Source organism: Hemicordylus capensis, chromosome 2 (assembly GCF_027244095.1).
Source record: "Hemicordylus capensis ecotype Gifberg chromosome 2, rHemCap1.1.pri, whole genome shotgun sequence".
In the NCBI taxonomy this organism is placed as follows: domain Eukaryota; kingdom Metazoa; phylum Chordata; class Lepidosauria; order Squamata; family Cordylidae; genus Hemicordylus; species Hemicordylus capensis.
The window spans coordinates 159,369,792-159,385,166 of record NC_069658.1 but is presented as its reverse complement, the minus strand read 5'-3'; the positions used below and the strand labels follow the sequence as shown (position 1 = coordinate 159,385,166).

General features: G+C 41.7%; 1 protein-coding gene across 6 annotated transcripts in view; it reads left to right on the top strand.

Moving 5' to 3' along the window:
* Positions 1-15,375, top strand: part of ADGRL3 (adhesion G protein-coupled receptor L3) — a 753,570-nt gene that overhangs the window by 621,114 nt on the left and 117,081 nt on the right. For 5 of the 6 annotated variants that reach the window (XM_053298072.1, XM_053298069.1, XM_053298068.1 and 2 more), the window contains 2 exons: positions 3,271-3,480; positions 9,174-9,394. In XM_053298072.1, the coding sequence (XP_053154047.1) occupies positions 3,271-3,480; positions 9,174-9,394 (431 nt within the window). The remainder of the gene's footprint in view (positions 1-3,270; positions 3,481-9,173; positions 9,395-15,375) is intronic. The other variant, XM_053298071.1, reaches the window with a different exon arrangement.

The window sequence follows — 15,375 nt, the reverse complement described above, 5'->3', positions numbered from 1 at the left end:
TCTACCCAGCAATCGGAGGCCCGGTCTACCCGGCCCTTTCCCGGCGGGTAGACCAGGCCTCCGGCGAACGGCGTGCTTTGTGGCGCGCGCATGCGCGCGCGCAAAACACCATTCTGCCGGAGGCCTTCCAAACGAGAGGAGCTCTGTGCCGGAGCTCCTCTCGTTTACTATCCGGTGAGCGGGTGAGCAGCGGGCGGGAGGGCGGGAGGGCGGGCGGGCAGCTAGCTGGGAGGGAGGGAGGGCTGGCATGGGGAGTTCTTTAGCCGCCGCCGCCGCCGCGGGGGGGTGGCTGGTTTCCAGCGCCCCTATACTAGAAAATACGGGCGCTGGCGGGGGCAAGGAGGCGGGAGGGCTAAGCAAGCCCTCCCGCCCTTAAAGGCATACCCCCCACCCGGACCCGAACCAGGCAGGGCCGGACCGGTCCGGCAGTTCGGCCATTCTTTGGAATGGCCGCCGGACCGGTTCGGGCACACCAGTATCCAGTAGCACCCCCAGACTGTGTACTAGTTCCTTCTGGGGAACTGTGACCCCATCCAGAACTGGCAGATCAAAATCATCTCCCAAGTTCTGACCTCACACAATAAGTACCTCTGTCTGACTCTGTGAGGAAAATCAACCTTGTAGGAATTTCTTAGGCTTTATTGAAATATTCCACACGCTGCCACCAGGAAAAATAATCTATAAAGCCTCCATAATACTTTAGACTCTTTTCAGTCTTTCACTGGGTTGGTTTGCATAGCATGAGTAGGGAAGTGACAGAATTCACACAAACAAGAGGTTCAAAACAAACAAAGACAAACTTTATCTCTAACAGATGTTACTGAGGTTTTGTTTGTTCTACAAGATTGTAAGGTATTGTACTTATTGCTGTTACATGGTTACAGCTTACTTTAAGCTTTAACTGAAAGTCCAAACCAGACGCTTTCACAGAAACTCAGCCCTTATTTCAGGCTGTCTTATTATGTGAGTCACAGAACATCTCTTTGAACACCTCTCTCAACTGATTATTATTTTCTTTACACTCCAACTACCACCAATGGATTCTTTTGATTGACAGCTCTGCAAGGTTCCAAAGATGTTTGCAGAAAGGCACAGAGCATTTGTCCCTCCAATGCCATTTCATGGCTTGTCTAGCGGCTACACTCACCTAGCCCAGTTCCTGGCCAAGAGGGATGGGCTGGCTCCTCAGAGGCTGGAGAAGCCTCCTACCTATCTGGCTGCACTGGCTTCTGCTGCTTGCTTTGGGGTAGTGAATGAGGCTTCTTTCAATAACAGAGATCTTTTAAAATTATTAATTGAAGCTATAGGATCATTATATACTAGGACTGTATTGTCTGACACTGCTGTAAAGTTCCACTCTGGTGGATGGGGGAGCAAAAGGGAGAGTGGGAAATATTTTGGGGAGAAGACCCACTACCCCATGATACAGCTTGGAGTCATCCCTGATAATTCAGCATCACCAGATGATTCACACATCATGTTCAGTGAACATACCAGTAAGCTTCCTATCTGTACCCTGCTTTTGAAGGAGGCTGTACTCAGGTTCACTTTTTAAAAGAATGTATGTACAAATAGTTCACACAGAAACATGTAAATGCATGCAACATAATGTCTGCATAGGGCTAGTATCTGCTAAGAATTTGGATAATGAAATTAGTTGAATGTCATATTCAGGATGTGCCCAGTTACAACTGTTTTGAGGCCACTAACATTGTATTTGGTGCAAATTTGCCTTTGTTTTGTACATTTCCCCCTTGCCAGATAGTTCTTTGCTATGTTAGATGTCAGATTGTGATAGTAGCAGTCCACCTTTTATGTCCATTTTAATCTCTTCTTCTAAGTGAATTGTATATTGTTTTAGATCTTGATCCCAGATGTTGATAAGCTGGAATAGGTACAGAGGAGGGCAACAAAGATGGTGAGGGGTCTGTAGACCAAGTCGTTTGAGGAGTTATTGATGGAGCCTGAAGAAAAGACTAAGGGGAGATACAATAGCTGTCTTCAAATATCTGTACAGCTATCACATCAAAGAAACAGAAGTGTTCCTCGTTGCTTGTGAGAACAGGACTAGAATCAGTGGTCTTGAAATAACAAGGAAGCATGATTCAGGCTAACATCAGGATGAATGTCTTAACTGCATGAGCTGTTCAACACTGGAACAATCTGCCTTGTGCAGTGATGGGCTCTACTTTGCTTGGAAGTTTTCAAACAGAGAACAGACAGCCATTTGTGAGAGATGCTATAGCACAGTCCTGCACTGAGCAGGAGGTTGGTAGAAGGTTTCGAAGGTTCATTTCAACATTAAAATTCAGTGGCTCTAGGACTGGAACATTTTTTGGAACAATTGTATTTTTCTTATTATTTAGAAAACTGTCTTCTACCTGGAAACCGGCTGCCTTTTGCTTAGCTGCAGCAGCGACACTTTAAAATGCCCCCTTTTAACATCTGGAATTATTGCTCCACAATGCAAATGTTCCTACATTGTGTCTTTTCCCCAGTGCATGATTGTGAAAAAATGACTATTGCCTGTATGTATAGGAAGTGGCTATTTTTCTCCCCAGAAATGTGCCAGCAAAAGGATGCAGTGTTATGACATTATTTCCTTACCGGGAGCACTGTAAAGTGATTCCAGAGGGGGGAAGGTGGCATTTTAAAGTGTTGCTGATGCAATAACCCAGAAGACAGCCACTTTCCATGTAGAAGATAGAAGAAGCCCGCTTCTTGGTTTCAGGTAAGCCCTCCCCCCACCCCAATGCATTGAACTAATCTTCACTGAACTAATATCATATTTTGCCCTCTGCCCAGCTACATTGGCAATTGATCCAACATTACTTTTGATCTGTAAATAGTTTTCATATTTTTTTTCATTGAAAAATGTTATATAAATAATAATTATATGTATTGGATTGGAACTGATTCTGATACCAATAATTTCTTTGGTGCACACCCCCAATATTTGTAGTTTGTGTTCTCTTCTGGTAAATGAAATTTTTAAAAAAATCACCCAGTGCAATGCACATCCTTTCTGCTGTTTTTGCAAACAGATAGCAAGCAACCAAAAAAAAAAAACCAACAGAACTGCCCACATAAGCATTTAAAAAATGGCACGTTAATGAACTACTCCTTTCTTTAGTTGTTTGTCTTTTATGTGAGAGATTGCTACATGGATGGAGACTCTGTCAGACATTTTCAGACAAGCTGGGCTTTCCTAGTCTTGGATGATTGGGGTGTAGTAGCTGGTGACTGATTCTCTTTCTGTTATGTCTGCAGCATGGTGATGCAGTCCATGACCTGCTCCTGGATGTTATTACGTGGGTTGGCATTCTCCTGTCTCTAGTCTGCCTCCTGATCTGCATCTTTACTTTCTGCTTCTTCCGTGGGCTCCAGAGTGACAGAAATACTATCCATAAAAACTTGTGCATCAGCCTGTTTGTGGCAGAGCTTCTCTTCCTCATCGGGATCAATAGGACGGACCAGCCGGTAAGTGTCAAATCTAGATATTCCTTGCCTCTGGAACACCAATAAAGCATCTCCTTTTTCACTCCATATTACACTGTTTATTTGAAACAGAGAACATGAAATCTTTCATAAAATCTATAATGGTCTCATAACAATGTAAATGAAGAGTATGGTAAAAATGTCTTCCCATTGGATAGCATCTAGAGCAGCACTAGTGCAAAGCATTGTATCTCCTCACTGCAGCATATGAGCCCCCCCCCCAAAAAAAGTTGTTGCTGAGGATTGAGGGATCATTGGCACTAGTGTGAGATATTATAGTAAGTGGCTGTGAGTGAACTCTGTGAAAGGAAGATATTTCTGGGGATTCTCCGTTCAGCTACCCATGCAACATCTCATGCCATTGCTGAGGGTCTCTCAACCCTCCAGACGCCTTTTCAGCAGGCTGCCATGAGGAGAAGCAGCAGAGAAAATGGCATGAGTTAGCACTGCCCAGGATGCTACACTGTGTCATCTATTTTGAAGTTTCTATAACAGGTATGTTTTTTGTTAAAACCATTGTCCATAATTGATTCAACTGATTTCTAATAGCAAGTGGACTAGAAATTTTCCATGTTGCAATACACGTTCTGGCTATTTGCTATTAATTGAACCAATACACATTCAAGTAACCAATTTTCAGTCATACTTAAGTACCATATCCTTCACATAGGCAGAGCAGATTTGGGGTCAAAGAGAATGTCTCGTTCTGTTAATTTCTTAATTTTCAGTAGAATATCCTTCCAAACATTAATCATTAGAGAACATGTCAAAAACATATACAGTATATATAAATTGTACCACACTTCCAGCATGAATCACTTTACTGTTTCTGAATGTTTGAAACATAAGAGCGTTTAAAATCTAAATTGCAACTCAATTAAATTTTCAGCATTATCATTCCAGAGCCACAGCTATTCTAAACCTTTGGTTCATCAGCTCCCTTTCCTACTTACACTGCAAGCCTGTTCTAATTGTGTGTATATGTAGTAACTGTTGATACCTTTTCAACATTAAACTTTTGGAATTACCAGCCATAACTTAATGCGCTCCTTTCATTTCCCCACATGAATTTGGTTGTATTTCTACAATAAAGTCCTTGTTATACTTGTTACAACATGTGTGTCCGAGTTGGGATTGTCACTCCAAGGACTAACCTCTGCTGTGGATGCATAACTGATGCAAAAGGGGAGATGAGATAAACTTGTAATGACAAAAATACTCTACTTTATTATAATGTAAATATACACATTTTTTTAGGGAATTAGCAAAATACAAGAGTACATTCAATTAGAACTACTAACATACATGAAAATACCATTGAGTTCTGGGAGACAGAACTCCTGGATAGGCAACTTAACGGCAAGTGTTAGTAATGGCTAAAATGGCAGAATATTATAGAGACTACAAGAAAGAGGAAATGTTAGGACAGGCAATTTTGAAGGGAGGGGTAAACCAACAGAGGGGTAGAATGGTTGGGGAGCAGAAGTTCAAAACACAGATTGCTGGGGAAGATGGCAAAACAGAGGGGAGGAAAATCAGTTAGACTGGTCAAAATTGGCAAATGGAATTTCTGAAAGAGATGCAGCTGTGTTTTCACTGGAACAGATGTATTATTATACCATGATGGTGTAGCAGGCACTCAGAGGGAACAGGAAGGGATAAGGCAAGAAGGAAGACAGACTCAAGGGATGCTTTGCTTATGAAAAAGCATGAATGGAGAGGAGACAGGTTTTGGAGATGCAGCTCCTGATAGCATTGACTCCTAGCACCAGCAGCCCTATCGACCACTAGGGGCATTAGGGGTAGAGATAGCCAGTAAGGGCATTCCCCCTCTGACCATGTTTTCTCTACTCTGATTCCCCTTTGTTACACTAATAGTCTCAGATTTCAGTCTCTCACCTGAAGAGACAGACTTCTGCCTTCTCCTTTCCCCTTCTTCCTATATGTAGCTAGCAATGAGGCATGATAGGTCTTATCTATCTCCCTGATGGATTTCCTAGAGAAACTACTTTATTTAGAATTCTAACTCCATGTTTCTGATCAGTATTAATCAAGAGTGATCCCTTACCTGTGCACTTCTGCTGTAGCGTGCCAGATAAAGAAATCTCCCCTCCTGAGCTCTCTAACAACAGGAGGGATTTTTAGGAGGTGGTTATGAGACATAGAGACAGTTAGTATATACTCTTCTATTTTCCCCTATCTAAGTGGAAGGGATTAGATAATAAACTCTCCACTATTTGTCTTGCAGTTGTAAATATATACATTTATTTTATCCATTGTGGGAAAAATGCCTTCCATCAAAATATCTGCACTGTATGAATAAGATATGCTGGTTCCTGCCAAATGCGTTCTTTACATCCAAGAAGATGAATACTCTTTTCAATGTACACTGTTTAAAAATTCCATTTAAAAGGAATGCTCCATGTATATCTAATCCCCTCAAATCTGAATTTCACTCCTTCTTCCTAGAGAGGGTATTCAGATGTAAGTCTTTCAGAATCAAATATCTTTCCTCTAACATGCCAAACCTTTTGTAATATAGTATGATCCTCAAATTAGTAAAAAAGGAGCCAAGGTGTCCCTTGGTTTATTAGGTGTTTTGTTTTTTGCGGTTTTAACTTCAGTCCTAGAAAAGTATTAATCCTATGGTTAGGCTAAATGCTCAATCTTTATTTGTTCCAGGAGCCCTCTAAATTTTGGATTGTATTTTTGATACTCCAGCAAAGGAGAGCCCTACCACTGTGCAAGGCAGATTGTTCCATTGTCAAACAGTTAAGAAATTTCTCCTAATGTCTGGCCTGAATCTGCTATTCCAATTTATCCTCTGATTTGCTTGTTAGATAACACTTCATGCGATATCCTTTCCTCTGATTTTCAACACTTCAATCAACAAAATCTAAAATTCTCCAATGTAAACTCCTTTGATATATCCTCTGCTTTTTCCTTTCTATCATAAGTCTTATTCTTTTCATTATTAGAACCCATATTAATAAAGACAGTAGATAAAAACAGTTCTTGTTTATCAAATAGGTCCATTAATCCATCTATTATCCACTAATCACTACCTGCATTTATTTATCTATACTTTCCCCAATACTTCAATGTGAGCAATAGATCAGTTCATACAATTACAATTTCACATTAATTCCTCATTACTAATCTACTGCATTTTAACATGACCCAGATAGTTAATTAACATGGATAATGTGATCAGAAACACATATTTCATTGAAAATAATTGATCAGCAAAGAGAAAAGTTAATTAAGAACAATCAGAATATATTTCATCCATCTTAAATCTTCTAAAATTAGAAAAATATCAACCCTCGAATACAGTTTGTATAAACAGGTAAGAGATAAACAAGTGTCATAAGATCATGGAGTTGGAAAGGGCATTAGAAGCCTTCTAATCAAAGCATTGCTAGATACTTAGCACTTAGCAATAGCAATAGCACTTACATTTATATACCGCTCTATAGCCGAAGCTCTCTAAGCGGTTTACAATGATTTAGCATATTGCCCCCAACATTCTGGGTACTCATTTTACCGACCTCGGAAGGATGGAAGGCTGAGTCAACCTTGAGCCCCTGGTCAGGATCAAACTTGTAACCTTCTGGTTACAGGGCGGCAGTTTTACCACTGCGCCACCAGGGGCTCACTTAAAAGCATAGGCATTGTTAGTCCTGGACCCTGGGGCACACACATGCCCCAAATGTTTTTTGGGTGCCCTGGATCTCTGTTGCTCCCCCTAACTCTATTTTGAGAACAGAGAAGGGGGCAGTGACTGAGGACACACACGGCTCTAAATGAATAGATGGCAGTCAGTGTTCCCTCTAAGGCATGCACTCATGCACGCACTCACAAGTTTTTGGATGTCTACTCAGTTAATTTTATATCCCGCTCAGGTTGAATCGGGAAGGCCCCATTCTGAATGCCCGTGCGCACACACTGCCTTGATACTGCTGCCCAGAACAAAACTCATTCCACACACAGATGAAAAAAATTAGAGAGAACATTAGTGTCAGTGGCCATGCTGGAGACCGGGGGCGGGGGGGGGGGAAAGTAAATATATTATAGATGCCACACACACAACCCTTAAGTGGGGGAGTATGAAAGAAGCACAAAGAAATAAACCACATGGCGACTTTGCCACCACAAAATCAATACTAATGAAGTGGGGGTGAATGTTGCAGCCTGAGCCAGGAGCTGCGAGCCCTGGATCTTTTCAGTATGTAGCGACACCCCTGTTAAAAGACCAAGATCTGGGTCCACAGGGCTGGGCTCAGATCCACAGCCTTCCCCACACCCCATTTTTACGACTAGCTCTTTTCATGCTCATTCTCTAAAGCAGGGTTTCTTAATCTTGGGCCCCCAGATCTTGTTGGACTACAACTCCCATCATCCTCAGTCATAAAGGCTATGCCTGGGGATGATGGGAGTTGTAGTCCAACAACAGCTGGGGGCCCAAGGTTAAGAAACCCTGCTCTAAAGAAATCCAAACTCTTTTACATTTTAAAAAAAGGCATTAATCATCAGCCATTAATCATCTGTTATAGCTCACATGTTTTGGCCCATGGAACTGGCGTTGTTTTCAAATTTCTCTCCCCTTTGCAATCACTTCTTGCAGTGGCCTTGCCATTGTGTGAAACTGAGGGATGGGCACAGTAAACTGAGGGTTTACTGTCCATTAGTATTTTATGCCTCAACCTTTGTTTTTGCTGTAGCTTTGCTGCCAAACCGTTATTTAAAAGAGATGTTCTGGGGGTGGGGGGAGCAGAACTTTGAGGGGATCTACCCACCTCCTATTCCTGGGCTGACACCATCACCTCTTCCACTGAGCCCACCAGCTAGGTTGCTACCGGTTGCAGTGACCACTCACCACCCCTTCCACCATCATAGCTCTACAGGTGAGCTGTCTAACAACTCTCTACCAGCCTCCACCCTATACTGGCTGAATCCCAATGAAGCAAGAAGCAGTTTCCTTGTCTCCTTCGGATCCCTGCTCATGACCAATGCCAACCATTTGATGTGAAGCTCCCCACCTGGGACCGGGATAACTCCAACAGTGAAGTTCAGATGTACAAGACCAGGAGGACAGTGTGGGGTATCTTTGCTGGTGTCAGGCATTCCATCCTCCCCATCTTGATGGGGGCCCTTTTAATTCGGACACTACATTGCACCTGCATTCAGATGTCACTCTGTACACTTGTGCCTGGTTTTGTGTGAATGACTGTGCCTGTATTCATTTTAAAAGTGAATCTGGGTACAGAACCTGGTAGTGTTCTGTATGTTATGCTGTGCCTGTAATCAGCATGATATGAATAGCTGTTCACAGGTTATATGAGTGTTGAACTTGATGTGTAACTAAGGCATATTGATACTGGACATTTTTTTTTGCCTTTTTGGTGTTTTATGGTTTTTACTGTTTAGCTGGTTGTAAGGTTTTAAATGTGATATTTTTGGAGTTTTATTATATTTTAACTTTTGTAAACCTCCTTGGGATGCTTTATGAAAGGTGGAATAAAAAATGAATAAATTAATTTTATTTTCAATCACTTTCCTAATAATCCCTAACATAGAACTTGCCTTTTCCACTGCTGTTACTCATTAGATAAACACCATTTTTAGGTTACAAATAATTAATGTTCTGCTTTGCTTTTTTCAAACCTTCTCAGATAGCCTGTGCTGTGTTTGCTGCCCTTTTGCACTTCTTCTTCCTCTCTGCTTTCACCTGGATGTTTTTGGAGGGAGTACAGCTCTACATCATGCTGGTGGAGGTCTTTGAGAGTGAACATTCACGTCGAAAATACTTCTACTTGGTTGGCTATGGCATGCCTGCTCTGATTGTGGCTGTTTCAGCAGTGGTAGACTACAAAAGCTATGGCACAGACAAAGTGTGAGTTTCATTTTGTGTCCAGTTTGTGGGAATCTGAGAAACCATGCGAGTGAACATGAATTGTACTAACAGTGCTAAAAATCAATAGGTAATAGAAAGCCTGTTCAGAGTAATGAGAAGTTCCTCTTATCTGTACTACTGCTAAAGTTTCCCAGTGTAGATACAAGGCTGTGAGGCAAGGCCCAATTATTGTGTTTCATGGCAACCCTTCCTCCTTTTGGACACTATGTAATCTTTTCACCAAAAAAGGTCACAGAAAACTAATGGCAACAAAGTCAATGCACAACAATGAAGATGATTTAATATGGAAATGATTTGAGATTATCCTGGCTGGTGTTGCATGTAATCAGGGCAGGTGCTTCAAGAGAACAGTCCATCAAAAGATCAAGAGCCAGGAAGCAGACCATTAGGGGCACAGCGGGCAAGAGGTCAGGAGCCAGGAAACAAAAAGAACAGGAAATCAGAACCAGTCAGAGCATGTCCATAACAAAGCTTCAGTAGGAGACTGAGGCAAACTGAAGCCTATTCAAGAGTAGCCAGAAAGGTGGCCCTGCCCAATCCTGGAATGTCCCAGTTCTTAAAGGACCTGTGCCCTATTTTCCAGGCATTGGCTCCAATGGAGCTGGCGGAGTAGGTAGCCTCTGCTTGATCCTCTGAATCATCCTCTGAGTGTTAAGGGGGACAGCAGGTACAGGGAACTCTAGTGGCAGAGAACCTTTCAACCCCTGCAAATATTCGGTGTCAGACCTAGGGATTACAAGGTCGGGCTCAGGTTCATGACACCATGTTCGGTCCAAGGCAAAAGGGATTTAGGTTTTTGTTTTCAGCATTTTGATTTAATGTAAACAATATACTGTATTGACCAATGGCATCAATGTCTTTCTAAAATTATGAAATGTTGTGGTCACATAGTATATGAACAATCACCATTCTTGACATGTTTCTATCTATGTGGTCTTCCAGCAGATGAAATTGAATGCATCCTGACTGAAAGCACTGCAGGCATTTGGATATGTTTATTTTGTTTTCGTTAGCTTTGTGTATACCGTTTAATGCTGTCAAATAAGGAAAAGATGTGATTTCCCCATGCAATAACATGCCGTTGTCATTATGCATTAAAAATTGTTCTGACGCATGCATGCATTGCAATAACTGTATGCAACTACTTTAAATGGAGCAAAAATGGAGCACATATATACCAGTAAGATAGTGTGTGTTGCTGCTAAAGAGGTGGGTGATGTTTTGCCCCAGCAATTATACCCAATAGTGCATTGTCTGATTGCTGCATTTCTGATAGAATGCTAAACAGAGGACATTTTGCTGTATAATATGCAGTTGAAAGTCCAAATCTTGCAGCTCTAGGAGCTATTATTTATTTAGACAAAATCGGCGGGGGGGGGGATGACTATACATGCATGCTTTATACATTTACCACCAGCTATTCTGCAGCTTTTCAAATTATTTCAATACATTGTTGAGCTTTTCCAGTTATTCTCAACTCTCTGGTGAACAAATTAGGCAAAAAGTATGAAAACGGTACCACTAAAATCTTACATCCACAATGTGTCCTATCAAACCACAGCAGAAAGACTTTGAAATTAGGCTTTGGTACTTGGAAATGGAATCTTTTGACCAATGTTTTAAACACACAGCTAAGGTTCTCCATCATGTTACTTATACCTCGCTATATCCCTAAAGGTGGTGAGGATTATTATTAATAATAATAATAATAATAATTCAATTTCTATACCGCCCTTCCAAAAATGGCTCAGGGCGGTTTACATAGAGAAATAATAAATAAATAAGATGGATCCCTGTCCCCAAAGGGCTCACAATCTAAAAAGAAGTGAGGATGGTAATAAAGATCATTTCCATGAGTTTTTAGAGTACATAGCTTAGAACAAAGCTTCCAGGCCTGGCCCAAGCCCCTGGGACCTGAGGGACAGTGTGCTTGAGAGCCAGTGTGATGCCGTGGTTAGAGTGCTGGACTAGGACCGGGGAGACTTGAGTTCAAATCCCCATTCAGCCATGAGACTTGCTGGGTGACTCTGGGCCAGTCACTTCTCTCTTAGCCTAACCTACTTCACACGGTTGCTGTGAGGAGAAAGTTAAGTATGTAGTACACCGCTCAGGGCTCCTTGGGGGAAGAGCGGGATATAAAATGTAACCCCCCCCAAAAAAAAAACCACTGATGCACAGAGAATGCTACACACCTATCTCTCCCTACGGATTCCTCCCAGCTCCTGCCCGGTCTCCTCCTTGTTTCCCTCTGTAACTCTGTGGTGCATGAACCATGCTGCACACCAGTTGCTCCGCACTCTTGGTTTGCTGATGCCTTCCCTCCTCCCAAGACTAGCCCATGTCTTTCCCAACCACCCCTGCTCCCTTACCTTACTTAGGGGTCATGGCAGGAGCAAGAGACTGCCAACCCTACTCCTCTTCCCACTCTGCCTTTTCGAAAGGTAGAGGGTGGCACAGAACAGCAGGAAGCGATTTAAAGACGCTTCTTGCAGCTCTGTTCCTAGATCCTCTGCGTTTGGAGGGACAGCAGAGTAGGTAGAATAGAAGGAGAGGGCAGCAGAGGAGATGGCAGCTGGTGTGCATGTGCGGGCTGGCACCTGCTGAGGTTTGAGGGGGCAGCAGTTCAGTGAAGGCTGCCAATTTGCCACCTCTTCCAATCTGCCACCTGAGGCAGCCACCTCATCCAGCTTTATTAATAGGCTGACCCTGAAAGAGTCCTAGTTCTTAATGGGCAATTAGACAGTAAAAAGAGCACTATTCTGATTAATTAGTTTGAAGCCATTCCAGATTACGTCTGAAGTCTTGAGTTTTCTCATTCTTAGCATTAGATGTCTGCTAGCCCCAGCCTAGTACCAGCAGAGTTTTTTTGTTTTTGTTTTAAATTTTCACATAATGGAGAGGGGAGCTGATTGCCACTTTTAAAAAAACAAAATATCAGGGCAGAAATGTGCTCTAGCATGGAAAGGAAGAGCATACAGCATTGAAAGGAGCTGTGAAGTCAATAAAAAGCAACCATTTAAAAAGCAACAATTTAAGTTGTTTTTAAATGGTGGACTTTTGTACCACAGGAGGGGAGGGGCATTATTTTATGGAGCTACTGACTGCTTCTGCACTGAAATAGTACAGTGAGGGGATGCTCAGTCTCTATACTAGTGAAAATAATGATAATAAACCCCAAAATAAAGCTTTTACACACAAAATGATGCAGGCAACAGAGAGGAAAGTTTTATCATGTGTAATATTAGTGCTTTCTCCCTAAGATGCCTTGGCAACCCAGGAGTCACATTCCACACAGCTATCAACATATTACCTGGAAGGCAAACAGCATTTTGACAGTCAGGGCTTAGGAATTTCTTCCACATTGGTTCCTCTTAGTTGCATCCTGAGGAAATTAGAACTGAGCATCAGAGGCGTAACTAGGGAAAACAGCGCCCGGGGCAAGCACTGAAATTGCTCTCCCCCGCCGCGTCCCCCCCGCCGCCCCCCCCAACATACATCTGACTGACACACATGTTTCAGAAAACTTTTATTTTAAAAATTTAAGAAATTACAAAAATTACCAAAAATTTCAAAATGCACTACATACATAGGTTTTTCCTCACAACAACCCTGTGAAGTTGGTTTGTATCTCAAACATCAGAATTATGATGCAATGATGATACATACTACATTATACTTAGGTTTTTCCTCACAACAACCCTGTGAAGTTGGCTTGTATCTCAAACATCAGAATTATGATGCAATGATGATGATTATGATTATGATGCCCCTCCCTCACGCCCTGGTTCTGTTCCTGACTTTCCCTTGTGAGTGACTGTATTTTAACAAAACGAAAACCAAGGACTCCAAAGTAATTCGAGGGACTAGGGTGATAGTGCTAAAGACTCCTTTTCTCCCGCTGTTAAAGAAAGACTCCCCTTTTCCAAAACCGCGTGCTATTTACACCAGAAAAGGTTTCAAATGGAGGGGGAAGCATTTATGCTTTGTTTTATGTTACGATTTCAAAGTTAGAAAAACTATAAAAGGGCCATTTTAGAGAATATATGCACTGCCTTAGTTGCAAATCCTGCTTTTTTGAGATTCCCTGCAATTGAATAAAGCGATAATATACACCTTTGCTATTTAAATTGGTTGGAGAGTATTTATGACAATAAAAAATGAAATGGCATTTCAGATGCAACATTGGTTGCCTAAGACCACTCAGATTTAACTAATCTTCATCACATTGACAAAAAGAGAAATTAAAATTAAAATCCATGACTAAAACCAAACCACTTTGGGGTTGTTTTTAATGAAAGATGGTATATAAATTTAACAATAAATGTTTAGAAGTATATACTTTCACCCCCTGCCCAACCTACAATTAATTCCAGCTTATTTTCAAAGGGCTTCAAGTTTTATTTACAAATTGCTTGGCAGCACCAATGTTTAAGTAATCGCTAATTGCTCCTAATGATAGTTTTACTTATTGTTAAATTTATATACCACCTTTAATTAAAACATTCTCTGTTCATCTGATTTTCAGTCTGGTTAATTAAATCAGTGGAGGTTTAGACTTTCCTGATGGGCTGAAACAGCTAATCCATTTTGATGATGACATATAATTAAATTAGCTTGCATTACATAGTGAAAAAGTCCAGGAAGGGAGAGATGGGGGGATGTGGAACCCAAGGTTCCACATCCCCCCATCTCCCCCTCCCTGAACCTTTTCAGTTAAAACGTGGTTAGATTATAGGGGAGGAAGGACTTGAATGAGCAAAAAGGGGAACTGGTTCGGGCATTCAGGAAGTTGTTCAGAATAGGGAGTTGTTCAGGAAGTTTGCTCTGGTGCGTGTCCTCCTCTCGACGCATGCGCGACTGGTGGTAGGGCGGTGGGGCGCGCCGGGGAGTGAGAGTCAGAGACTTGGACTACGAAGACGCCGCGGCGCCCAGTGCTGGATGAGCAATGCCAAGGGGGGGGCGCCGGGACCGGGGGAGGGGGACTGCTCTGCAAATAAATAAATAAATGTTCCGGCAAATCGGTGGGGGCACTTTTTGGCGCCCCCTGCCAAGTGGCGCCCGGGGCACGTGCCCCCCCCCCTATAGTTACGCCTATGCTGAGCATCCTGAAGAAGGAGCTCTCGGCTTCTTATGCAAGATCAAGCTTGATTCAAATGTGTGTTGGGAGTTAATCTAGAATTTTATTTCCAATAAAAACTGCATAATTGTAAAGAAAAGGCATTTTCACATTTCTCTGGAAAGCTGGAGCTTAATTTTGTGAGTGTGTCGTAGATTTATTACATAAACTCACCAACAATAAATGATATTATCTTTAATATCATTAATGTATCATTAATATGTGTCATTAATCATGATATTAAAGATAATATACAATTTTCACAGAATATCCATCCGTCTTGTAAATAAACATGTCCATTTTGTCACTGAATAAACTAGGAAAGGAAATTGTTGTTGTTGTTATTGTTATTTATTCGATTTCTATACTGCTCTTCCAAAAATGGCTCAGGGCGGTTTACACAGAGAAATAATAAATAAATAAGATGGCTCCCTGTCCCCAAAGGGCTCAGAATCTAAAAAGAAACATAAGTTATACACCAGCAACAGTCACTGGTGTCTAATGCAGTTTTCCATTGGGGAATATAAAATATAGACAAAATTAAATGATTAATAATTTAGGTTGGATCATGAATCACTAGCTTGATCCTAAAGGTTAGTTGCATTTCTAGAAATATTCATGAAAGAAAATATATTCCTCTGGCAGGGGTGGGGGAGAGTGTCCTGAATCTGATCACACTTCATCCTCCTAGTCCTACATTTATTTCTTTTTCTTTTTTCATTGAATTTTACGGCTTCTGGACAGAAAACTTCAGGAAGCTGACAGTCTGGTTGAACAGCAAAGAATAGCTTAAAGCTAAATTTAGTGGCTAGTTTAGGACTTCTTATAAAGATTTTCTTTGACA